This window comes from Taudactylus pleione, unplaced genomic scaffold, assembly GCF_031769625.1.
Source record: "Taudactylus pleione unplaced genomic scaffold, aTauple2 ptg000915l, whole genome shotgun sequence".
NCBI classification, from domain to species: Eukaryota; Metazoa; Chordata; class Amphibia; order Anura; family Myobatrachidae; genus Taudactylus; species Taudactylus pleione.
The window spans coordinates 355,368-381,429 of record NW_028285316.1 but is presented as its reverse complement, the minus strand read 5'-3'; the positions used below and the strand labels follow the sequence as shown (position 1 = coordinate 381,429).

The 26,062-nt window shown below is 47.6% G+C and overlaps 1 protein-coding gene across 3 annotated transcripts in view; it reads right to left on the bottom strand.

The window, feature by feature from the left end:
- The window catches only part of SLC24A2 (solute carrier family 24 member 2), a 244,196-nt gene that overhangs the window by 15,958 nt on the left and 202,176 nt on the right, over positions 1 to 26,062 (bottom strand). For all 3 annotated transcript variants that reach the window (XM_088459587.1, XM_088459589.1, XM_088459588.1), the window contains 3 exons: positions 23,018 to 23,116; positions 8,729 to 8,847; positions 5,557 to 5,703 (listed from right to left, as the gene is read on the bottom strand). In XM_088459587.1, coding sequence (XP_088315713.1) covers positions 5,557 to 5,703; positions 8,729 to 8,847; positions 23,018 to 23,116 — 365 coding nt within the window. The remainder of the gene's footprint in view (positions 1 to 5,556; positions 5,704 to 8,728; positions 8,848 to 23,017; positions 23,117 to 26,062) is intronic.

Genomic DNA, 26,062 nt, shown 5'->3' with positions numbered 1-26,062 from the left:
CTTTCACAAGGAATTACGGAGTGTTGGGAGTGTACGAAATGACGCACAGGCATATGCCAGCTGTGGGATTAGGTGAGACACATGCTGTTTGGAAGGTGTTATGTTGATATAGATGTAGTAAATTAAAAACTGTCCTGTGCCCAACCGCCATTTTTGAGGGGCCAACCAATCAGGACGCACCATAGTTTATATAAAGTTTGTACACTGTAATATTTGTCATTGCCATCATGAGAGCCGCAAGCTTCACCCGCAGGGAGCTGCGAATACTAACAATTGTTATGGACCTGGGGCCTGCAGTGCCGTTCGTCACCAACCGCCCAAAAATGCGGGCGTACGCGGAGGTGCGGCGCATCATAGTGCAGCTTGAGAGGCATTGGTCCGACCTCCGCCGTCGTACCCCGGACCTTCTGGCCCGTTTGTGGGCCCTTAATTTGCAGCGCAAGTTGATAGCACTGCAAACGCACGTATTCACAGGGCATATTTTTAATTTAAAACATCAATATATATTACTGTTTATGTTGTAATTTGAAAGGCTTTGCATGTTTTTTTTTTTTTCAGGGAGCAGCCATTTTGTTTATTTACTTGTTTATTTAAAATTACATAAAGTGTGTGTGTGTGTTCCCACCAGTACTCCCCTCCCTCCCTTCCCTCCCCTCCCTCCCCTGCTCACTCTTCCCACCAGTCCTCCCATCCCTCCCCTGACACCCCAGAACCATCCCATTCTACAAATGCAGCCCCTGGACCAGCTTCCTCTCCAGACAGCTCTGGTGGCTCTAATTGGGCAGCCACATCACAGGAGCCAGCCCTGGAAGGACCTGCAGCTGAAGGTACATGCAAGACATAAAAAACTTTGACACACACATTCAAAGCATGTTTGTATTTGCATAAAAAACATTAGAATATTTATGTTGAAGGGAGCCATTTCACTGTACAAGCTTGTTTGTGTGTTAAATTGTATTGTAAAATAATAACCGGCTGCAGGCCACTTTTCAAATGTGATTATTGCTATCAGGTTAACAGGGGCGCCGAGAGGGGGGGGGGAGCGGGGGCAGATTACCCGAGCCCGGGCTTCCTGAGGGACCCGGCTGGGACCCGGGCTTCCTGAGGGGCCCGGCGCCGCCCCCCCCCCCTCCCTCACAGCAGCCCAGCATACAGCATGTGCTGAGCTGCAGTGGGAGACTGCTGTGGCTGCTGAGCAGCAGCCACAGCAGTCTCCTATGCCTCTGGGGGGGAGCGATCACACTGATCGCGCCCCCCCTGGCTTTGAGCAGGGCTGAGGGGGCTCAGAGCGCCCCCCCTACCCAGCGCGTGGCCACACAGCTTTTTTTTTCCCAGGGAGGGCGCGTGGCCACACCTCCCACGATTAGGCCATGCCCCCTGTTACCTGGGCCCGCCGGGGCTCTTGGCTGGCCTGCAGGTTAATTGAGCAGATGGTGTTTTACCAAAAAAAAAACTCATAGCTTGCAGTGCTGGATTTATCATAGGAAGCATGGGTGGGTGATGGTGTATACATTTATTTATATTTTTAAAATAAAATAAAATTAAAATGATTATTATTTTTTTTTTCAGATGTGCCACAGGAATGCTTGGCCGATATCATATGGAGGGAGCTGGAAGTGATGACCCAGTGTGTGGCCATTTTGGGGGAGTGTCTAGCCCACATAAGGAGGGCATTATGATTTTGTTTTTGATTTGTTTCTAACCTGGTTTAAAATTTTTTAAAATAAAACTGTAAATTTTGGAAAAAAAATGGTTTTTATTTGTTTATTATATCAAAATAGCTATTGTTAATGATTAAGCTGCACATTTATCAATGAATAATAAAAAAAAAATACCACAAACACAATTTGTGGATGTATGTCTGTCATATTACAAATTTGTATTTAAAAATACAGAGGGAACGCAGCAGGTAATTCCCATACCTAGGACATTACTGCCAGGCCCTGAATGCATAGCGAAACCAAACATTGATAAATGTGCCCCTATATATACACACATTGTTACATACACTGTTTTTTTTTAATAAACTTTTTTTTTTTAAAAACAAACAAAAAAAAACAACAGCCAAACATTGCAATCCGAAATGACATTTTGAAAACCAAGCCTATATAGTGACAGTTAAGAGCTGAATTAGGAAACTCTCTCTCTCTCTCTCTCTCTCTCTCTCTCTCTCTCTCTCTCTCTCTCTCTCTCTCTCTCTCTCTCATATATATAGATATAGATGGGTATATAGATATATACAGTATATAGAGATATTTTTTTAAAATTCTATGTATATATGTTTCAGATATACATATATTGCATATTAATAAGAAACCAAAGGAAAAAAAAATAGAGACGTGTGTGTGTTTCTTTAAGTATAAAAAAAACACCAAAATAGTCAAAGCAAGTTTAAGATAAAAACAAAACAATATCTAAAGAAGATCAAAGATGCCATTAAACTATAATTACATACATAATTACAAGCTATTAGCAGGCAAGTACATCGTATGGTAGCAAATGTCCTGTGCGTGGTTTCGATATATTGGATGTGGAATGATGAGTCCGCAGATGTCAGCAGTGAATGCATCGCGAGCAGAGATGTGATGTACGTTCGCAGCTTACGGTGGGTGGTTTTAAATTCTGGCTGTGTTTTGCGAGCGTCCGCTGGTTTTGCATATGATCGCTCTAAGCGGGTGCGAGCGATCGCAGCTTAGCGTCCAGGTCTGAATCAGGCAGTACACTCACCAGGAGGGAAAGTGTAAAAAGATGCTAGTCTTTTTGGGACCTAGAACCGTTTGCCAGGATTACCCCATGCTTCCCCCATTAGCTCAGTGAGCTGGTCTGATTTAGGGAATTCAGCCTTAACCACTTTTTGGCATTTAAACACTGGGGTTTTAGGCTTAGGGGCCTGTTCATCATCCTCTATGTTCAGGATCGTTTTAACCGCCCTCACTAAAGAAGGGACATCCACTGACTCCTCAGATTTCTATTTCTATTCCTCAGATGATGCGTCAGAATCCGAAAGCTGGGTGGACTGAGAGGAAGATACAGTCTGCTTGTGTGCTTTGGTGGCTAATGGTCTGTACACCATGGTGGGAGGCAGCGTGGGGGTTGATAAGCGGCCCACTAACTGCGTAATAACCCGAGAGGAGGACACCCAAGGTGGCTCCTGGAAAGGGGCTGGTAGGGTGGGCTGGTGAGGTGGTATGTAACAATTAGCACACAGACCATCCTGCACAAAGTCTTCAGGGGACAAGCCCGCTGAACAGGATTTGCAATAGGGGCGTATTTAAGAGAGTAGCCTCCGTTTGGGCCCCCTCCTCTCTGTCAGTGCACTGAGCGTGGTAGATTCTGGCTTCATGCCAGAATCTACTGCACATGCATGGGTCTCCGGGAAAATGGCACCCATGCCTATTTTCCCCGGGGGCATCTTTTCTGTGCAAGCGCAGGTCACCTGGAAAATTGTTGCCACCATTTTCCCAGGGATTTTTTGCTACTCTGCAGCACCGGTCCAGCGCTGCAGAGCAGCACATCGGAATCTGCGGAGAGGTAAGTATTATTAACTATTATTATTATTATTATTATTATTATTATCCTTTATTTATATGGCGCCACAAAGGTTCCGCAGCGCCTTACACAGTACATAAATGAGCACACAAGAAAAACAGTTAATAGTAATACAAAACAATGCAGGACAAGGACAAGGTTATAAACTCAGCTGCAAAACACAATCAGCAGGACATGAGCAACCAGGTGGTAGGTGCCATTGTAGGGAGTTAGGAGTAAATTATACTATAAGTAGGGGGAGGAGAAGCACGTGAGGATGAGGGCCCTGCTCGTGAGAGCTTACATTCTAAAGGGGAAGGGCAGACAGACAGGGGCGACACAGAGGGGTAGATAGTGAAGAAGGAGCATGGAGCAGTGGGTTAGGATATGTGCTGCGGAATGTGTGTGTATAAGACGACCTGATGTTATGTAAAAATTAAGTCCTTCATACATCTATCTCTATGATAGAAAATAGATTGTTTGTGTTATTTACATGAGAGATGTACAAAGTAAAGTAGAAGCACTTTAATTTGTGTGTTACATTTTAGCATCTATATACAGCCTGACAAGAAATGCAGCTATTATGGGACTGTCCCGCCATCCTAATACAGTAGTGACTACTTTAGTTCCAGCTGCTGGGTGCTATGCCATGCTCCTGTGAGTGGGTGCATCTCACATGCTAGACCCACTCACAAATGGGTGCAGCCATACATGATGTGGTCCCACAGGATGTTGCAGTACCCGGGCCCAGAATTTCTCTTGGCAGCCCTGGAGGTGACAGACAGAACGAGGAGGGAATGGGGCTTAGTAACCCTAACTATGGGTGTAGGGTGTGCGGTGTGGGCCCCCATTATAAAGACTCACCCCCCTTCCATCGCGGCTGACATCCATTGAGTCCCGGATCACTGTGGCCAGCAGTGATCGGGATGCTGGCATCACCCCTCACGGCGCGGCTGCATGGCAGCCGATCCCTTACCTCCTGCTTCTGGCCGCACTGCCATGTGTCTCCGGCCGGCGCCATCTATCGCTCCACGCGGCTGTAAGGGCAGCCGCCACTCTTACGCAGAAAGCAGCAGCCGCGGCTCCTGGAAGCCGGCTGCTGCTATGACCACCCGGCCTCGTCTCCCCCGCTCAGCTGCCCTTTCTCGAGGGCAGCTATATCCTCCTGGCCAGGAGCAACCCCACCTCCTCATTCCTTCCGGCCAGGAGCAGCTCCGCCTCTTCTGCCTGCCTTGTGCCCGATCACTGCTGGCCACAGTGATCGGGCAGTAAAGAGTCAAACAGTAGCTGCATATATATCTATATATATCTATAATATATATATATATATATATACATGCAGTGTGTATATGTATGTATGTATATATATATACATATATATATACACACAGTGTACATATATATATATATATATATATATATATATGTGTAATATAAATATACACACACACTAGGGATGGCCACTGACCATCAATGTTTTACAAAACATCGATGGCAAAAAAAACCCACACCAAACAAACAAAACAAGTGGTTTTGCCCTGCTGACAGGCACCGATGCTGCACATCGATGGCAGCCCCACCGATGTTATAGCAACATCGGTGACTGCGATCTCAAATAATCCTTTTTAGTCTATGGTTTCCCCACTGACCATCGATGGTACACCTGTCAATAGCTACCATTACAGTATACGATAAAAATTGCTATTTTTATGGTATACTGAGTTAAAACAACCAAATATAAATAAAATTGTTTTGGATAAGTTTTAAAAAAGATGTTCTTGACCTAATTCAATCATAAAAAATGACAATTTCTGAGCGGTTTTTGGAAAAATAATTTGTCAGTTAAGTGGTTAATATTATATTATGTATTTTGTATTTGTATTTATTTGTTGTCATCAGCAAAACAAGTTTGACAGACGAAATTACGTTGCACAAAAACACGCTAAAAAACAGTGAATAGCAATCCATGGTAAAGGTTATATGTAAGGGCAACAATCAATATTGTACAGAGCAACAGCTAGTACTCACTGGCTTGCGGACATCAGGTAATGTGATCCATAATGGGAATACTATTGGTAGCACAGCAAGATACACAGCTCTCTTTCGCTTGTTGGAGGGCCATGATAGGTTAAGAGGATGTTCTTCTTCCTCAGGAAGCTCTGATCCATTTGTCATCTGAGCAAAAGAACAGAAATAATGGTATTTTAAGAAAGAAATGAGAAACCTTTGGTGTAGATCATTATAAGGGCAATGTTATTGTGCTCTTTTAAAACAATGGTTTAAATGAAATGTCTAACTACAGAAATGTTACTCCTAGCAAGCTGTCCTGGTATGTCAAAGATGTGCTTCTCTCTCCCCTACTGTAAATACTAGTAACAGTGTAGACCTCTAGTGTAAATGGACCTGCACATATAAAAGTAGGGATTCCTCCTATATTTACAGTGATGTAAAGTGATGCATAGGATTTACCCCTTCAAAAGTATAGGTAAACTGTCTAATAATTCTTTTAGAAAACCAAAACATTAAATAATAAAACGATTAGCATAGCCCATCCCCCTGCCCTGCCCCCAAATAAAAAGCTCATAAACAGGTCCACAGCTAGACAGAATGAACTGGTTACATAGTGCATTTCCCCGATGTACAGCCATGTGATCCATCTCAGGCACATTAACCATCTAATGGATGCAGGGTGTGCGGTGCACATGGGCCCTTTGGTCCAGGGGGGCCCAGACTGTACACCCTCACCAATGTTTAATATCTCCAGAGTCCCGCATCGGCACTACAGCAGCAGCACAAATCACAGATTTGCGCATGCGCAGTAAAGAAGTTTCCAGGACCATGATGCGTACGCCATGTTACAGGAGGACTACACAATTCCAGCGTCTCCTGCACTGCACAGAGTAATGAGTCTGCACATGGCCCCCTCCTTTCTAAAACCACCCCTGCTGGTGTAGTGTAGTGTACACAAACTTTGTCTAAGGCACAAATTATTAAACATATTGTATAAAATTACCTCCAGGCTGTCTGTATAAGGTGTATATAGAACATAAATGCATTCTGTGTGTATATTTGGGTCCTATTCCCAAGATATTTCATTATGGTATGCAATTATTCCAAAATACGGAATATTCTGTTATCCAAAATACCCCTGGACCCAAGCATTTTGGATATGGGAGACTCAACCTGTACTAAAATTAGGGATCCTCTCACTGGAGTTTGTTACACTTTCAAGTCTGTTATTTTAACTCCATTGTACTCTATTACACTTCCCTCTATAAAGCCACTTCTGCAGGTAGTTCTTCATCTCTTCCTTTCTCTGACCCTTTTGTAGGCTTTTTTCTTTCCTATATGAATTTATAGGAGGCTTCCTTACAATAGGCATATAAAGTCAATTATGTATTTTTAAATATATTAAAGTTATATCGATATTCTGCTTGGTACGATTAAATTGCTGCTTACGAATTGCTTACGTACCCCTGGCTGGTATGAATTATTTTAACTGCAGCTGTAATATGTCTATGTGGACTTTGGTTAGCGTACATCTCCGATGTTTGCGGGTCTGCGCAGGCACATGTGCAAAACAGGTCCTGCGAGCTCGCTCGCTCACAAACCCCCCTTAGCCGCAGCACAATTGCGGCGTTGGGGGGCGGTGACCTCAACTGTTCTCCGAAACGCAGGCTTGTCGCCCCCTTTTTGGAGGCGCGCCGAGCCCAGGGCTGCATCAGCGGATGCAGACTCCCTGGACCCGGCTGTCCATGTCCGTTGGCCAGAATGAGTGAGTCTCAGCTTACGCAACCTGGCCAGCCGCCAAAGCAGCAACCTACGCTACGGACGCCGCACTGGGATCGCAGATGCAGCCAGGACATGCCTATTTCCTACAGACACCTCCTGCTGCATTTACATTTAGTTGGATGTTATTGCACAGTCACTTCCTTGCGGTGGTCCAATATCGTCCATCCCTGAATCAGGCCCTTTCTTCATATGCAGACGTCCCAATTGTTTTTATTTGCTGTTTCTATTTATCCGGCACTCTCTTTGTTGTCCCCTCCTGAATTTTCTCTTCTGTATTGCTAAGTTTATGTGACATAAATATATATTAAACAAAAAAAAATGAGGGGCTATATAATTTTTCCACTTTTTGCATTTGTCAACAGAATAATACTGAATGGAAAAAAAACAAAACTACACTCTGGTTAGCGGAACACAGGCTTGTCTGAACCCTGAAAGAAACTGGCACATTTGACTGTTCATTTGTAGTTGTTGTGCTTGCTTAGGACTGTATACCTGTGTTGTTAATAAACATAATTTAAATCTGTTGTTTTTTATTAATTTCTGGGGTGCTCAATTTTACAGGGGCTTTTTTGGAGCAGTTTTTTAAGCTTTATATAAAACACTTTGAGCTTATATCTCTGCGTCAAATTTTCTCTTACAGTTTAAGAAAAAGGGAATATAAACCAAACTGCTAACTTACAAACACATTTTCGTTCATTTACATTATGCGCAACAGTGTAAGGAAAATAAAGGCCTAGTAATAATATTAATATTTGAAGAGAAAGAGGACCTCATTCAGAGTCGGTCGAAGCGGCCGCACGGTCGTACGGGAAAAGGGGCCGGATATGCAAATGATTCCCTCGCAAGTTGCGTCCCTAAGGTCGGATTGTTAGCTGGCCGACCAAGGGGTGGATGCGGTCGGACCGCTAAAAATACACCCACATGTCGTACGCATAGCACGTCATCTCCGGCTACATAAGGATTAATCGCGAGCATCGACAGCCATCGGAACTGGTCGTAGAGCTAAAGGTTGACCTGACCCTCTCTTAAGTTCTACGATCATTTCAGTGTAAAACCTCCCATGTCACGTGTGCCATGACACTACTTTGTAATTTATGCACTCCCAGAAAACGCCGTTCGCATAATGAGGCACGCCTGCGTTCGGAACTCCACACCCCCGTTTTCAAGCACCTTCCCATGTTACCACCCACAAAAGCCGCAATCTGTCACTCAAACTACCGACCTGGCGGTGCTCAAGGAGAGAGACATTTCTGATCGTAGCGGCTAGTTTGCGCACGCTCCTTGCGACCTGTACACATGCGCAGTAAAGCGAACATTGGTGGCGTACGACTGTGCGGCCGCTTCGACCGACTCTGAATGAGGTCCAGAATCTTTTAGAAACTAAGTAAAACATTGGAAAAAATATAACCTGTGTTTCTGCAGCTTCAATGCCGTAAGCAACATTCCCATTTTGAACTGGATCAGTAGATTCGTTGGGTGGTGTCACTTCAACCTCAACATTCGCAGTGTTTGGAAGATCAATTTTCTCTGCAATGAAAGCGATTGAACAGATATAAATATTTCTCCTTTGACTAAAGCTATGCAATTCCATCCTTCCAATTGTGAAGCACAACGGAATATGTTGCACTATATAAGAAACTGTTAATAAATAAATAATAATAATAATAAATATGCAAATGCAGCAGGAGGTGTATGGCACCCCCTGCTGCATCTGTGATCCCAGCACTGCTACCAAGGTCGCAGACTGGGATCACCGGTGCCGGGCCACCAGCCGGCTGAGCAAGCATCAGCTTAGTCAGGCTGGGCAGCTTGCAAGGCTGTAAAACTGCGTCCATGGATGTAGATCCTGGCCTTGCCACTCCCGGAAAACGAGGCCGACGCGCCTCAGTTTCCAGGAACACTGGCCGTCCCCACACCTGCACTGCCCCTTAAATGCCTCTGTCTGCCAATCAGGCAGAGGCATAGAAGAGGCTGTGTGCGATCACGCAGGACCCGTTCTGCACATTCGCAGAACAGGTCCTGTGCACGCGCAGCTTCCCGATAATCGGGAATCTACGTTCAGCATTGCACATACATGCAATGCTGAATTAGCCCCTTAGACCAGCTCACTGGCACAAATATTAGCCTGCCTACAGCTCAAACATGCACAGAGATGTTTACAGGGCAAGGCTTCAATCACACTGTGGCTATTTTGAAACAGGCGAGAGTGGTATCATTGTTACAGAGTAGAGCAGACAAGCTCTGGACTATTCAAGGCTTTAAAGCTCACGGCATGACCGACGGAATGATATGTAATGATATATTGTGCAACCGCACTATGGGGCTGATTCAGCATTGCACGTATGTGCAATACTGAACGCAGATTCTCTACTATTGGGAATCGCATGTGCGCAGGACCCATTCTGCGAAATTGCAGAACGGGTCCTGTGTGATTGACAGGCAAAGGCTTTTAATGGGCAGTGCGGGGGCGGCTGGCATTCCTGAAAACGGGGGGTGTCTGCCCCATTTTCCAGGAGTGGCAAGGCCAGGATCTACATCCATGGAAGCAGTTTCCTGGCCTCGCAAGCCGACCAGCCTGAGTAAGCTAAGGCTTACTCAGCTGGCTTGCGGCCCAGCACCATCCACCATCGCGGCCTATGCTTTGCAATTCTGTCCTAAGCTGCATCACCCCCTATATATGGTTCAGTGGCCATCCAGGAGCATAGTGCCGTACAAGATATCTTCTGATCGGCCTGCACTGGGTACATCACAAAGTAAGAATGGCTTCACAGAAATCTGGGAGTGGTCTTGTTGATCTAAATGTGGCTTGGCAGAGTGAGTGGGGATTCTAATAGATAATGGGGCCAAGAGACCTATTGTCACAGCACTGGGGTTTTGGTGAATCGTATTGGGACCCCTGGGGCCCGCTGCAGTAGTGCGGGAGTGTATGCAGAGCCGAGGCTACCATTAGGCAGCTTTAGGCGGCTGCCTAGGGTGCCGGCCACTGGAGGGCGCTGCTGAGTCCACAAAACAAAATGGATGTCTCTTTCAGTCCCACACAGGTTGGTTTAGTGTGTGGGGTGGTTTTAGTGAGTGCTGACAGGGTTAGTGTATGTGTGTGTGGGTTTAATTAGTACTGCCAGGGTGAGTGTATGTGGGAGGTAATGGGTACTAACATATATCGGAGCACAAATGTGTGGCATAAATATACTGGTGCATGCATGTGTGGCATAATGAATTGGGGGCACAGCTGTACGGCATAGAAATAATTTGGGGCACATGTGTGGCATAGGTACTAGGGGCATTGTCTGGCATAATGGATGGCTATGTGGCATACAATAACTTTGGTGCACAGCTGTGTGGCATATGTATTGGAGGCACAAATGTATGGCATATTATGTATTGAGGGCACAAATGTGTGGCATATTATGTATTGGGGGCACAAATGTGTGGCATATTATGTACTGGGGACACACATGTGTGGCATATTATGTATTGGAGCATAAACGTGTGGCATATTATGTATTGGGGCATTGATGTGTAGCATAATTATGAATTGGGATACAGCTGTGTGGCATATAATGAATTGTGGAACATAACATATTATGAATTGGGTGCAGTGTCATGAGGCACAGTATGATTTTGGGTCTCTGCTGTGTGGCATATTATAAATTAGCGTCACTAATATGTGGCATAGTATGAATTGGAGGGAGCAGAGGCAGTGGGTGAAATGTTGCGTAGGGCGCTCAGACACCTTGCACTGGCCCTGAGTGTATGAAGCTTGAGGGTCTGATGATGCTTCTTCTCATGCAGATCACTCTTGCAAGTATTATATATGATTTGCAGAGTACTGAACAGAGGGCCTGATTCAGAGCTATTTGCGCTCGCTCGTTCAGAAAAAAGGGGTGGCTATTCAAATGAACCGTTCGCTCTTTGCGGTCTGTTCACGCCTCTAGGTCTGAACGAGCGAACAAAACTTGCGGTCGTTTTTTTGAAAACTACGCCCCCTGGCCGCTCGCATCCTACATCATGTCCGCTATTTATTAGATTAATCGAGTACATCGACCAGCGTATGAACTGCTCGCTATTCTTGTGGTTGGTTTTTTACCTACCACAATCATGCGAGCAGTTCTGACTATAAAATAACCCAGTGACGTGGTCAATGACGCTGCTGTATTAATTATGCACACCCATAAAACGCCCGTTTTGACCTTTAAGCACGCCTGTGTTCGGATCTCCACTCCCCGTTTTCAAGCACCTTCCCCTGTTACCACCCACATACGCCTCCTCCTGTCACTCAAAATAGCAGGCATTCGCTATTTAGCGAAGAAACGATTTTCGCCCGCACTGACTGGTTCGCGCATGCGTATTACGATCCGTACGCATGTGCAGTTGTGCAAACATCGCTCGGAACGAACGAGCGGCCGCTTACGAGCGGCTCTGAATCAGGCCCAGAGAGAGGTATCTGGATATCCTGAAGAGGCAGTAGACTGAGTAACACTTTAATGAGTGCCGGAAGCATGACAAAGTCAATATGCAGGAGGGCTGGCTGCTGCTGATTTAGGAGTTGGGTGCTATGCAGATGGTGTAGAAACTGAGGGCCTGATTCAGAGCCGGACGCTATTTGCGAACGGTAGTTCAGAAAAAGGGGCGGGCTATTTAAATTGAGCGCTCGCTCTTTGCGGTCTTTTGACGCCTCTATGTCTGAGCGAGCGAACAAAACATACGCTCGCTATTTTGTAAAGACGCCCCCTGGCCGTTCGCATCATACGTCATCTCCGCTATTTATTAGATTAATCGAGTACATCGAAAGGAGTCTGAACTGCTCGCAGTGCTTGTGGTTGGATTTTCCTACCGCAATCATGTGAACAGTTCAGGCTAAGAGACAACCAAGTGACGTGCCCGATGACGCTGCTTTGTTAATTATGCACATCCTTAAAACGCCTGTTTTGACCGTTTGGCACGCCTGTGTTCGGATCTCCACTCCCAGTTTTCAAGCACCTTCCCCTGTTACCACCCACAAACGCCTCATCCTGTCACTCAAATTAGCAGGCACTCGCTATTTTGCGAACACACGATTTTCGACCGCACTGACTGGTTGACGAATGCGCATTACGACCCATATGCATGCGCAGATGTGCGAACATCGCTCGGAGCGAAGGAGCGGCCGCTTACGAGTGGCTCTGAATCAGGCCCTGAGTGCTATGCTCCTGGAGGCAAACTACAGATAGTATTGAAATTGAGTGCTTTACACAATTGAAGCAGGCTGTAGATTGTGTTTGAAGCTGAGTGCTGTGCACACTGAAGGCAGACTGCAAGTGATGTTATTTATTATTACCAGTTCTTTACATAGCCAGGGCCGGATTACTAATGGGGCGGGTGGAGCTGCAGCTCCAAGCCCGCCATTTAAATAGGCCCACAGGATCCAGTCACTGCTGTGCAGACAGGAGAGAAACAATTCCTTGCAAACACTGTATTGCATTGCATTGAATCTGACGACCTGACAACGGAGGATCTGCAGCCGTACCATTGCCTAACCGCCCGAAGCTCCGCCCCCTCGACCGTACGAAGCCCTGCCCCTCGACTGCCTGAATCTCCGCCCCATGTCATCTGAAGCTCCACCTCCAGGTCGACTGAAGCTCCGCCCCCGCAGCCAGGTTGTGCTAAAGCAGCTCCCTTCGGCCGCCCACAGTTGCCTCCCCTGAGTCACCAGAAACTCCGGTAACCAGGCTATCTAAAGCCCCGCCCATTCCCCTTACCCAGGGCCAGTTTAACAGCTGGCCCCAGGCTTGGGCACAGAAATTATGAGAAGTCAGCGCTGCGGATGGAACGCAGAGGCTGAGCTGAATTGCGCGGGAGGGAAGGCTGCTGTCACCAGCCATGAGAAAAGAGCAGCATGCATCACCAAACAGGTTAGTCTGGCACCTATGTATGTACGTGTGAGTGTATGTATGTATAGCTATATATATATATATATATATATATATATATATATACATACATACATACATACACTGTCTATTTGTATGTAAAAATGGTTGAGTCTGCATGTTTATCTGTATGTATGTAGGTCAGGCTTGACTACCCTCCCGATTTGGCCGGGAACCTCCCAGATATCGGGTGCCGCTCCCGGCCCCCACGGAAAGGCAGGCAAGCCGACCCTCCCTACCCCCCCCCGTCCAGAGTAAACTAGAAACCCCTGCAGCGGGGGGCCAGTGACGCCATCATCGTGGCCCCGCCCCATGCAGCACAATGCCGCTATTTTCTGCAATGTGGCATCATTACCCGCCTACGCCTCCCGCTGTGCGCAGACATTCAGCTCCCTCCTGGAAGAAGGGAGCTGAATGGCGTTAAGTATGAATTAGGTTCTTCTAAATAACAATATGTAGAGGACAATCAATAGTGGTACTCTGGAGACTTGGTATACTGTATAGAGTGAAACAATGTCTTCATTCCATCCAAAGTTTCAGGCCTCTGTCGTCATTAGATCCCTGAAAGAGGCCCAAAATGTTGGATGGAATAAAGACGTTGTTGTTTCACTACATATAATAAGCCTCTAGAGTGCCGCCTTTGATTATATATATATATATATATACACATACATAGTGTAATATATATATATATATATATATATATATATATACTCCAAACTGCGCAGCACTCTCCTTCCCATCAACTACAAACTGCCGCTGTGCCCACTAACATATCATGCACATAGGGCCTGATTCAGAGCCGCTCGCTCTGAATCAGGGCCGGGCTTTTTTTTTTTCGGGATCGGCCTCCTGGCCGCTCGCATAGCTGTGGGTGACCACCCACAGCTATAGCGAGCGGCCATGATGATGGTCGCGATTGTCAAGACCATCGCGACCATCGGGCTTGCGACGAGACCCTTGTGGTAGGGTCTCGTGGCCGCAAGCCCCAGAGAGATTTTGGCTCTAACAGAGCCGGAATCTCTCCACTGACATCACTCGTGATGTCAGCGGGGCCGCCCCCAAACGGCAGGCATTCACATGGGAACGCCTCCATTTGGGCAGCCACCCCCCCGGCCCGCCCACCAAAGGGGGCGAGCTGTCACTCAACATCGACAGCTCGCCCCCTTTGGTGCGAGACCCGGAGCAACGGATTGCCCGTCGCTAGCCGGGTCTCGCGCATGCGCACGACGGAGTCGGCTCCCTCGTGCGCATGCGCTGTGGGCCACCATCGACCCAGTTGCGCGTGCTCAGCGCTTGCGACCGGGTCTGAATCAGGCCCATAGTTCCATTAAGCAGCACTCAGCGATCTTGTTCAATAATGACATTGCACAGCTTCATTGAGCAACGTTTCGGGCTTTAATGCCCTTCGTCATGTGTATGCAGCCTGATAAAGGGCATTAAAGCCTGAAACGTTGCTCGACGAAGCTGTGCAATGTTATTATTGAACGAGACTGCTGAGTGCTGCTTATTGGAACTATGTATATATATATATATATATATATATATATATATATATACACACACACATTGGTGCACACTCATATCACACAACGTGGCTCCCTTATAATTATCCACAGTATTAGGGTTGCCCTAGATTTATTGGTATAGGGCACATTTTATTCAACCTTTTCAGCTTTTAGTGATCCATACTGTAATTGCCAATAGCTGGATTCTATGGCCCTCATTCAGAGCCGCTCGTTAGCGGCAGTACGCTCGTTCCGAGCGATGTTCGCACATCTGCGCATGCGTACGGTTTTTAGTACGCATGCGCGAACCAGTCAGTGCGGCCGAAAATCGTTTGTACGCTATATAGCGAGTGCCTGCTATTTTGAGTGACAGAATGAGGCGTATGTGGGTGGTAACAGGGGAAGGTGCTTGAAAACGGGGGAGTGGAATTCGAACGCAGGCGTGCTTAAAGGTCAAAACGGGCGTTTTAAGGGTGTGCATAATTAATCCAGCAGCGTCATTGACCACGTCACTTGGTTTTTTTAAACTCAGAACTGCTCGCAAAATAGCGGTTGAAAAAACCAACCACAAGAATAGCGAGCAGTTCATATGCTGTACGATGTACTCGATTAATCAAATAAATAGCGGACATGACGTATGGTGCGAGCGGCCAGGGGGCGTTTTTATCAAATAAACGAGCGTATGTTTTGCTCGCTCGTTCAGACTTAGAGGTGTGAACAGACTGCAATTTGCGAACGAATCATTTGAATAGCCACCCCTTGTTTTTGAACGAACGACCGCAAATAGCGAACGGCTCTGAATGAGGGCCTATATGTATTTTTATCCCTTTAGTTGGTTACTTCCTGAGCCTGCGCACCATGTTGGAGCGCAAACATGTACTTCCGGTCATGGTTTGGTGACTATGCGGCGGTCTCCTACTGACAGGTGAGTGGTGTGGGACCTTGGTAGTGGCTATCAGGAATACTGTGGATGTTGGAAGCAGGTACACGGTACTCGCATAACCTGTTTTGTTACTTCCTGTGATAGTGTAATCCAGTGGAGCGCACATAGGAAGCGTCGCGCCGAGGACTTCCGGTCACGGACCCACATTATCTGTACTACATTGGGCTGATTATGCATGTTAGCTAGCCCATTATTATATACTGAGTTTTGGTTTTGTTAGATATAATACATAGGGCCGTATTCAATTAGCCACGAAAAGTCGGGAAGGTTTTGCCTGCCACACTTTGCCTACATCGCGTGTTTTGACCTCGGAACTTATCGCGCGCACCCCCGCTATTCGCCATATTCAATTCCAAAGGAGGCGAAAAAGCGTCCCGGTGATACTCAAACAGGCGAAAAGTGCTGTAAAAAATGGGGAAATCAGCTTGACACCCCCCAAAAGATGCACTAACATTGGGGATCAATATATATTTCCCTGCATAGCCCTACTGAAGGTATTTGGCAAGTGCTGTCAATTGCATCTAATCAGCGTCTTTGCACAAGTGGTGAAGAATGGTATTAGGCAGTTTTTTTGGTGAAAATAAGTAGTCCTGTCACATTTGGGGTACTTGAAAATGGGTGCTAGCATCGATTAAAATCGCAAAAGTGATGTTGTAAAAAACGCATCTTCAGCAAGCACCTGCAATCAAAAAAACACCTCCCCCATACTTGCAGACTCCCCAAAAGTCTATTTCGCTAGTTTAAAAGGTTGTACCCTCACTTTGCACTTTTTCGCCCCCATTTTCAAAGACATTTTTGGGGTGTTCCTAAATTTTTGTAGGGATTTTTTAACGCAGTTATGCTTTGGGGGGGCTGTCCCAAGGGTGCTGAGTGGTTTCCTGACATTTGCACCCCAAAATTGCAATTCTGCACTTTTTTTCACCACCTCTTCATAGGCAAATCATTTTCGACTATTACAATGCATTGCGTTTTCGCGTACACGAAAACTATTTAAAATTTAATAGGGCGAAAAGTTTCTGTCTGGCGAGATGACGTTATCCGCGATACTTTTTTGCGTCTAATTGAATAAGGCCCTTAGATAGGTAGGCGGGACATGGATGATGTTATTTCTGTTTTTTGACATGAGGAGTGAGCACAGGTAAGTGGCGGGGGTATTTAAATGAGGTTTTAGTCACTGTGGTGATACATAAAGTTCCTTTGTCTGATGTTTCGTCTTGAGAAGGTATATATATATATTATATAAAATGTGTGAGTTTGTGTATAGGGAGCTGCTGCAACACTGAAGGGTGATGATGATCAATCACAACATTCTGCGTTGCAGTGGCTATGGATGTGGGATGCACACTTATAGAAATATACCAAAACAATTTTGGATTATTATTCTTTTCTCTTTTTTTTCTTATTAATCTAAACTATTCTAGCCATCAAGGAAAGATAGCCACGCACTCTGTGTAGATCACACACGCACACTAGGCATGCCACCACATCATTAGTCACACCACCACAGTGCTGGTCATACTCCCCTGCAGCAGCACACAATAGGCCCTTCAAAAATGTAAGCTCCAGGCCCATGTGGACCTTAATCTGGCACTGTACATAGCGCATACACATATTCTGCAGCGCTTTACAGAGAATGTTTGCCCATTCACATCAGTCCCTGCCCCAGTGGAGCTTACAATCTATGGCCCTCATTCAGAGCCGTTCGCTATTTGCAGTCGTTCGTTCAAAAACAAGGGGTGGCTATTCAAATGAACCGTTCGCACATTGCAGTCTGTTCACACCTCTAAGTATGAACGAGCGAGCAAAACATACGCTCGTTTATTTGATAAAAACGCCCCCTGGCCGCTCGCACCATACGTCATGTCCGCTATTTATTAGATTAATCGAGTACATCGTACAGCGTATGAACTGCTCGCTATTCTTGTGGTTGGTTTTTTCAACCGCTATTTTGCGAGAAGTTCTGAGTTAAAAAAAAACAAGTGACGTGGTCAATGACGCTGCTGTATTAATTATGCACTCCCTTAAAACGCCCGTTTTGACCTTTAAGCACGCCTGCGTTCGGATCTCCACTCCCCGTTTTCAAGCACCTTCCCCTGTTACCACCCACATACGCCTCATTCTGTCACTCAAAATAGCAGGCACTCGCTATATAGCGTACAAACGATTTTCGGCCGCACTGACTGGTTCGCGCATGCGTACTAAAAACAGTACGCATGCGCAGATGTGCGAACATCGCTCGGAACGAGCGTACTGCCGCTAGCGAGCGGCTCTGAATGAGGGCCTATATTCCCTACCACATGCTCACACACATACACACTAGGGTTAATTTTTTTGTTGGGAGCCAATTAACCAGCCAGTATATTTTTAGATTGTTTGAAGATGAGTGCTGTGCACAATGAAAGCTGGCTGCAGGTGATGTTACAAGCTGCTTTGCAGCAATGGACAATGAAAGCTGGCTGCAGGTGATGTTAGAAGCTGCTTTGCAGCAATGCACAATGAAAGCTGGCTGCAGGTGATGCTAGAAGCTGCTTGGCAGCAATGCACAATGAAAGCTGGCTGCAGGTGATGTTAGAAGCTGCTTTGCAGCAATGCACAATGAAAGCTGGCTGCAGGTGATGTTAGAAGCTGCTTGGCAGCAATGCACAAGGAAAGCTGGCTGCAGGTGATGCTAGAAGCTGCTTGGCAGCAATGCACAATGAAAGCTGGCTGCAGGTGATGCTAGAAGCTGCTTGGCAGCAATGCACAATGAAAGCTGGCTGCAGGTGATGTTAGAAGCTGCTTGGCAGCAATGCACAAGGAAAGCTGGCTGCAGGTGATGCTAGAAGCTGCTTGGCAGCAATGCACAATGAAAGCTGGCTGCAGGTGATGCTAGAAGCTGCTTGGCAGCAATGCACAATGAAAGCTGGCTGCAGGTGATGTTAGAAGCTGCTTGGCAGCAATGCACAAGGAAAGCTGGCTGCAGGTGATGCTAGAAGCTGCTTGGCAGCAATGCACAATGAAAGCTGGCTGCAGGTGATGCTAGAAGCTGCTTGGCAGCAATGCACAATGAAAGCTGGCTGCAGGTGATGTTAGAAGCTGCTTGGCAGCAATGCACAAGGAAAGCTGGCTGCAGGTGATGTTAGAAGCTGCTTGGCAGCAATGCACAAGGAAAGCTGGCTGCAGGTGATGCTAGAAGCTGCTTGGCAGCAATGCACAATGAAAACAGGTAGGTGTTGTTTGAGTCTGAATGCTGTATAGCCTCATGACTAGGGGCCTGATTCTGTAAGGAACATAATTGCAAAGCTGCACACAGGCTATAAATATATGATGTATGCACGCAGGCAGCTTTGCAATTGCGATCCTTGCAGATATGGTAATGCAGCAGGAGACATCACGCCCCATGTGCATTACTTATGCGAGCTGTGTTGTCCAATGCAGCATTGGTTAATCTGCGTACCATCGGCCGGCTGCGGTGACCCATGGGGTCCCGCAGCCAGACGCTGCAGTTTACAGGAAGAGGCCAGGAAATCTACTAACTTCGTCCCTCCCCTGTAATGGCGGAGACACGCCTCTGTTTCGGGAAATGGAGGGCATCACCGACAGTCTGCTGCCAGTTAGCGTGTGGCCTCGCAGACCCGTTCTGCACATGCGCAGAACGGGTTTGGCGTCTGCGCAGATTCCTGAACATCTGTGATCAGCAGTGCACTTACAAGCACTGCTGAATCAGGCCCTGAGTCTGAAGGCTGTATTGTAAATGCAGGAGACAGTTGACTGGATCTGAATGCTACATAGCCAGGAGCACAATTTTCAGGGAAGAGAAGTTTTTCTGGCAATGATCACATGATCACAGTGCAAGTCAAGACCAGGTTTTAATAGGGCACTCTGAGTGCCGACTGAGCAGAGCAGGTGACCAATGTTGCTGGACTCTAGTTGGACAGTGCAGTCAGGTGAGCGCAACCAAGATGGTGGCGCCCATGCTCAGCAGGTATCGGTATGAAATACCGACGGCTGAATAGCTGCTGGTTCTCATACCGACGGCGCAAGCAGGACACCCAGACAGGGGCACGTAAGTACCATAACTCACCCCTCTCCCCAGCTAACCCTAACCCTCCCTTGGTGGTGCCTAACCATAAACTCCCTGGGGGATGCCTAACCCTCCGCCGCGGTGGTGCCTAACCCTAACCCCCCTCCCCGCACTCTAAACCTAACCCTCCCCGTGGTGCCTAACCCTAATCCCCCCTTCCCCTAGCCTAGCCCTAACCCTCCCCAGGTGGTGCCTAACCCTAAGTCCCCAAGGGGTGCCTAGACCTAACCCTCACCCCCTGAGGCTACAACCTAACTGTCCCCGGCTTATCCTGTTCGGGATGCCGGCCATTGGGATTTCGGCGTGGGGCTAAAGATAAGCATCGGCATTTCGACGCCGAGGTCCCGGGTCAGCCTTCCACCAATGGGATTCTGCCGGCCGACATTCCAGGCGGCAGTAAATTTACCGCATCCCGCTCAGCAAACCTGGCTAATGGATCTAGAGAGATGCCAACCTCCATGCTGGTTGTTCAGTACAGTTCTCAGGGATGCCACCTGCGGCCAGGGGGGGCATGAATGATCATGATGTGACACCACCGGACCTGGTAATGGCGAGCCCGATGTGTGACACCGTTCGTTATTGTTAGTGTGCATACTTGAACTGAGTTCACGCATGCGCACTACAGGAGGGAGTGGGTGGATTTGAACGGATTCCTCTTTGCAACCCAGATTTCCTTCCCATAGGAAGCATCATGGCCCTGGGACCTAATGCCATCTGAAGATGGTGTCTATTCTGGCAGTAAAATGCCAAGACCTTTCAGTTTTTGGAATTTGATGAATGAAAGTCCCCATACTAAATTATGGGGTGGAGGACTAGGTCAAGGCCAGGGGCGTAACTAGAACTTTTTGGGCCCCATAGCAACATTTTTAAGGGGCCCCCCTAACTTAGGTCTTACACAATAACCACAGTAGTTCCCCTAAAACATTAAATGCCCACTGTAATGGTGCCCCTTATGCAATGCCCACTGTAATGGTGCCCCTTACGCAGTGCCCCCAGTAGTGAGCCCCCTGTAGTTGCCCCCAGTAATGAGACCCCTGTAATGCCCCCAGTAGTGAGCCCCCTGTAATGCCCCCAGTAGTGAGCCCTCTGTAGCTGCCCCCAGTAGTGAGCCCCCTGTAGCTGCCCCCAGTAGTGAGCCCCCTGTAGCTGCTCCCAGTAGTTAGCCCCCTGTAGCTGCCCCCAGTAGTGAGCCCAATGTAATGCCCCCAGAAGTGAGCCCCTGTAGCTGCCCCCAGAAGTGAGCCCCTGTAGCTGCCCCCAGTAGTGAGCCCCCTGTTGCTGCCCCCAGTAGTGAGCCCCCTGTAATGCCCCCAGTAGGGACCCCCTGTAGCTGCCTCGAGTAGTGAGCCCCCAGTAGCGAGATCCCAGTAGCTGCTCCCAGTAGTGAGCCCCCTGTAGCTGCCCCCAGTAGTGAGATCCCAGTAGCTGCCCCCTGTAGTTGCCCCCCCTCCCCGCGCGCACACAGAAAAAAAACCAAACACTTACCTTTATCCCCACTCCTGTGAAGCTGCTGTCCGCCCCGGCGCCCGCTCCTCGGCACTATGGGAGAGACGTCATGACGTCACTCCCATAGTGCACTGCGGGACCCGGAAGACGGAGTGAGCTCCGTCCTCCGGCTGCCGCCGGGGGCATATGGAGGGTGCAGGGGGTGCGATCGCTGGGCCGGCAGGCCCCATAGCAACCGCACCCCCTGCACCCTCCATAGTTACGCCACTGGTCAAGGCTTCAGACATGGGCACATCTATAATCAGGCCCGCCAAGAGCCGTGGCGGGCCCGGGTAATAGGGGGCGTGGCCTAATCGCGGGAGGCATGGCCATGTCCCCTTCCTGGAAAAAAAAAGAAAAGATTTGCAGCGCGCACGCTTGGGAGGGGGGGCACTCTGAGCCCCCTCAGCCCTGCTCAAAGCCAGGGGGAGTGCGATCAGTGTGATCGCTCCCCCCCATAGGCATAGGAGACTGCTGTGGCTGCTGCTCAGCAGCTGTGTGCTGGGCTGCTGTTTGGGCGGCGCCAGACCCGTGCACCTTCCGGGCCCCTCAGGAAGCCCGGGCCTGGGTAATCTGTACCCGCTCACACCCCTCTCGGCGCCCCTGTCTATAATGGGTGCAGGGTATGCAATGCACATGAGCCCCTGTCCCACACCACATGCCCTGTACCCACACATTTTACTTACCTCTCCAGAGGCCACAAAAATCACCAAGAAAATGGTGCAGCAGTTTGTACAGCAATTTGTGTTATCTCCCCATGTTTGTGGTTTCTTCCAGGTGCTCTGGTTATCTCCCACAGTCCAAAATATTACTAGTAGTGTTTGTGTGTTTAGAATTTAGACAATAAGCTGGGGCCGGGACTGATGTGATTCATTACACATTCTCTGTAAAACACTGCATAATATTTTGATGCTATTTCATACACTCAACATTGGAGGCATCGACAGTGGAACAAGGTGTGTGGCCATGGCAAACTGTGGGTGTGGCCATGTCTCCTGTAGGTGTGGCCACACCCACTGGTCTGCCTTTTTTTTTCAGTCCCAATTCTTATGCCACCTGTTGTAAAGACAATTGCCTCCAGAGTGGGCCTGAATCAGAGCAGGGGCAGAAGTATGGGAGACAATGGAGGCGCCTGCCACCGGGCACCAGCACTGAAGGGGCACCTCCTCCATCACCCACAATATATTCACCACATTTAGGGCTGTAAATATGGGGAATAGGGGGGGGCACTAAATGATAACTTGCCTCCGGGTGTCTGGGATGAACTTACGCCACTGATTCAGAGATGGACGCTAAAGCGATTTTCACGCAGATCAAGCGATTGTTTGCCATTGCGCTAGTTTATAAGCTGCACTGCGATCACGCACGCACATAGGAATCCATCGCAGAGTGAGTGACAGGCTGTCAGCGTTTGGGAATGGTAATGGGGGGTGGTCAGAAAAACACAGACGTACCTGTCCATTTGAACGCTTGGGTGATCTTTACTGACATTAGCATATTTTCGCAGCTGCGTGGTATACGAAATAGCAGCTGTTATCGCATTAGTGTCCGTCTCTGAATCAGGCCCAGTGTGCGGCGCTGCAACTTCTCCCAAATGTACTAATTGTGGAACACTCGTCCTAAATTCTCAGAAATTGGGAGGTACAATTATTTATTTAAAGCTTAATAATTAGGTGCCCTCTTCACACATCCAGTTCAAACACATTGATATGTTGTTTATTGTATAATTTCCTAGGTATTATTTACATAGGCCACATCAAAGTTATTACAGTGAATAATACATACTTACCTACATAACTAGCTGTGCCGTTTAGTCTCTCGCTATCCTCTACCTGGCACTTCTTTTTCGCCATTTTATGCAGAATCGAAGCCTTCTCTCTGAATTTACCTTAAAAATATTGAATAGAAATATATCTGCATTATAAGGGATAATTTTAGACACAGTCATTAAATATTAAGCAAGTGCTGGAAAATAAACGGATACAGATTTTGTAATCAATAATATGAAAACATAGCTGCAATACTCAAAGTCAGTTTACTACACAACAGTGGATGATTGTGTTACTCCTGCTCAAAAGGACCAACAAACAGTCATGAGAAATAGAAGGTGGCCATGTACTGTAAAGGATTGGAATGAAGTACATGCAAAAAACCAATGAGCATAGCGATATCACTTCCTCATTATTTTAAAACCAAAAGATGAAGGTTCTCATTCAGACCCACTCGCAAGCGCCTGAGCACTCGCAAGCGGGTCGATGTTTCGCTGTGCGCGTGCGCAGCGGCCGCACTGCGCAAGCCCCGGAGCGAGAGAGAATTTCTCTCACTCCGGGGCTCACTACAAAAGGGGTGGCTGTCGATGTTGATCGACAGCTCGCCCCATTTTGTAGGCGTGGCGGGGGGGTGGTTTCACAAATGAAGGCATTCCCAAGCGAACGCTTGCCGTTTGTGGGCGGCCCCACTGACATCACCAGTGATGTCAGTGTGAGAGCTTCTGGCTCTATTATAGCCGAAAGCTCTCTGGGGCTTGCAGCAGACGAGACCCTACCACAAGGGTCTCGTCGCAAGTCCCGATGGTCGCGATGGTCTTGACCATCGCAACCATCGTCCTGGTCGCTCGTTAAGGCTGTGGGTGGTAACCCACAGCCTAGCGATGGCCAGGAGACTGGATCTTTTTTTAGATGCGGCCGCCATCATTCAGAGCGAGCGCTCGCATTTTGCGAGCGGCTCTGAATGAGGTCCAAAATCTGCTGGATTAACATAGATCAATGTGAGGTGAACATTTATGAATTTATGAAAACTGGAGTAATGGGGCACCTCCACTATTTAATCATTCCCCCATAAATGTTCACCTCTAGTATCTGAATCTGTCCCCACTTTCTACAGCCCTGTAAATGTCTCTCCCAGTCACCACCCCCAAATGGTTGCAGACTAACAATCAACAAACGTCTGCAACCGCACTGTGGACCTGATTCAGACCCACTCACTAGATGCGGCCGCTCGCTCCCAGCATATGGAAATTCAGCTAAGTGACGTCAAGGCATCCGCTCGCACAGCAAGACATAAGCACGCCCACTATGTCTTGGCGAGCGATCACTTTGTGTTTATAGACGCCCACCAGCCTGTCTGCGTATGTCATCTCCAGGAAGTATATACAAGCATCGGATCATCGGGAACCATCGGATCTGACCGCAGCGCTTGCGGTTGACTGTACCCTACCGCAAGCACTGCGAGTAGTTCAGTGTAAAAATCAACCAGGTGACGTGTATTATTTATGACGTTGTCTGTTAATTATGCACGCCTCTGAAACGGCGTTGAAATACTCTGGCACGCCTGCGTCCGCAACTCTACTCCCCCGTTACTACTGCCCTGCCCGTGTTACCACCCACAAACGGCCTCTCCTGTCACTCATTCCACTGGGCTGTCTTGGCAGGGAGAACGAGAACATTCCGATTGCTCGTACTAGCTTGCGCACGCGCACTGCGAACTACACGCATGCGCACATTAGCAAACATCGTCTGCAACAAGCGCCCACTTGCTAGCGAGCGGCTCTGAATCATGCCCTGTGTCCGATGCAGGACCAGATCTATACATATGGTACAAATAGTGTTCACCTATGAATCTTCCCCCATATGCTCACTGCAGGGCCGGCACTGCCATTATGCAGCTTTAGGAAGCTGACTTGGGTGCTGTTATCTGAGGGTCACCACAAAATTAAGGATGTCTCTGAGAGAGGCATCTTTCTTGTACTTAATGTAGGTGGCTGCTATGGAACTTTTAAGATGCCACCTCCACACTTTCACCTGAGCAACTGGAAAGTGGGTATTAATGTGATTGCGGGGAGAGCAGTAGGCTGATATTTTGCCTAGGTGCCGAGACACCTTGCACTGGTCCTGGCTCACCGCTATATCTTTTTCTCTGTTCTGACTTCTGACATATACACACTAATGCCTTGTGAACAGTGGTGCAGTAGAATTGAACTCAGGATCTGATTCAGACACGCTCGCTATGATGAGTTCGCATGCAGCCAGCCGATTATTAGCGTTCTGCGCATGCATACGCATCGCAATACGCGTGCACGAACCAGTGCAAGCAATCGGAAAGCGTTCGCTCGCTGCGCATAGACTGCTTGGCAGAATGAGTGACAGGAGAAGCCATTTGTGGGTGGGGACAGGGGCTGGCTGCTGGAAACGGGAGTGAAGGTGCGAACACAGGCGTGCCTGAGCGTTTTAACGCTGTGTCAGAGGCATGCATAATTAAGAGGCAGCGTTATTGTACACGTCACTTGGTTGAATTTTACACTGAATAAGTCGCAGTGCTTGCGGTAGGGTATCTATCAGCCACAAGCGCTGCGATCACTTCCGGTGGTCGCTTCCGATGGTTGCATATTAATGACGTGCGCAAGTGGGCGTCACAATGCGATCGCAGGCTCAGACATAGTGGGCGTGCTAATGCCTTGCCGTATGATCGCCTGCCTTGCAGAAATTTGCATACGCATCTAGCGTGTAAACACATCTAGCGTGCGAACACATCTAGCGAGCAGGTCTGAATCAGGTCCTCAGTGCTCTGCTCTTATTTAAAAAAGAAAAATTGCCTTGCTGTTTCCTATGTGCTGTAAAAACATCTATGCAGTAAATTACATAAAGCTGTCTGTGATAAACTGTATGTCATATGGCTTGTTTATATCATACTATTTGAAGAAACTGAAAGAATAATAGAGTTAGGCTTAATTCTGTGACTGGAAAGAAAAACACATCTGCATGTAACAAGAACAATTAAAAATAATTAGAGACCTATTATAGTTGATAAAAATATAACTTGTAGAACCTCATGCAGT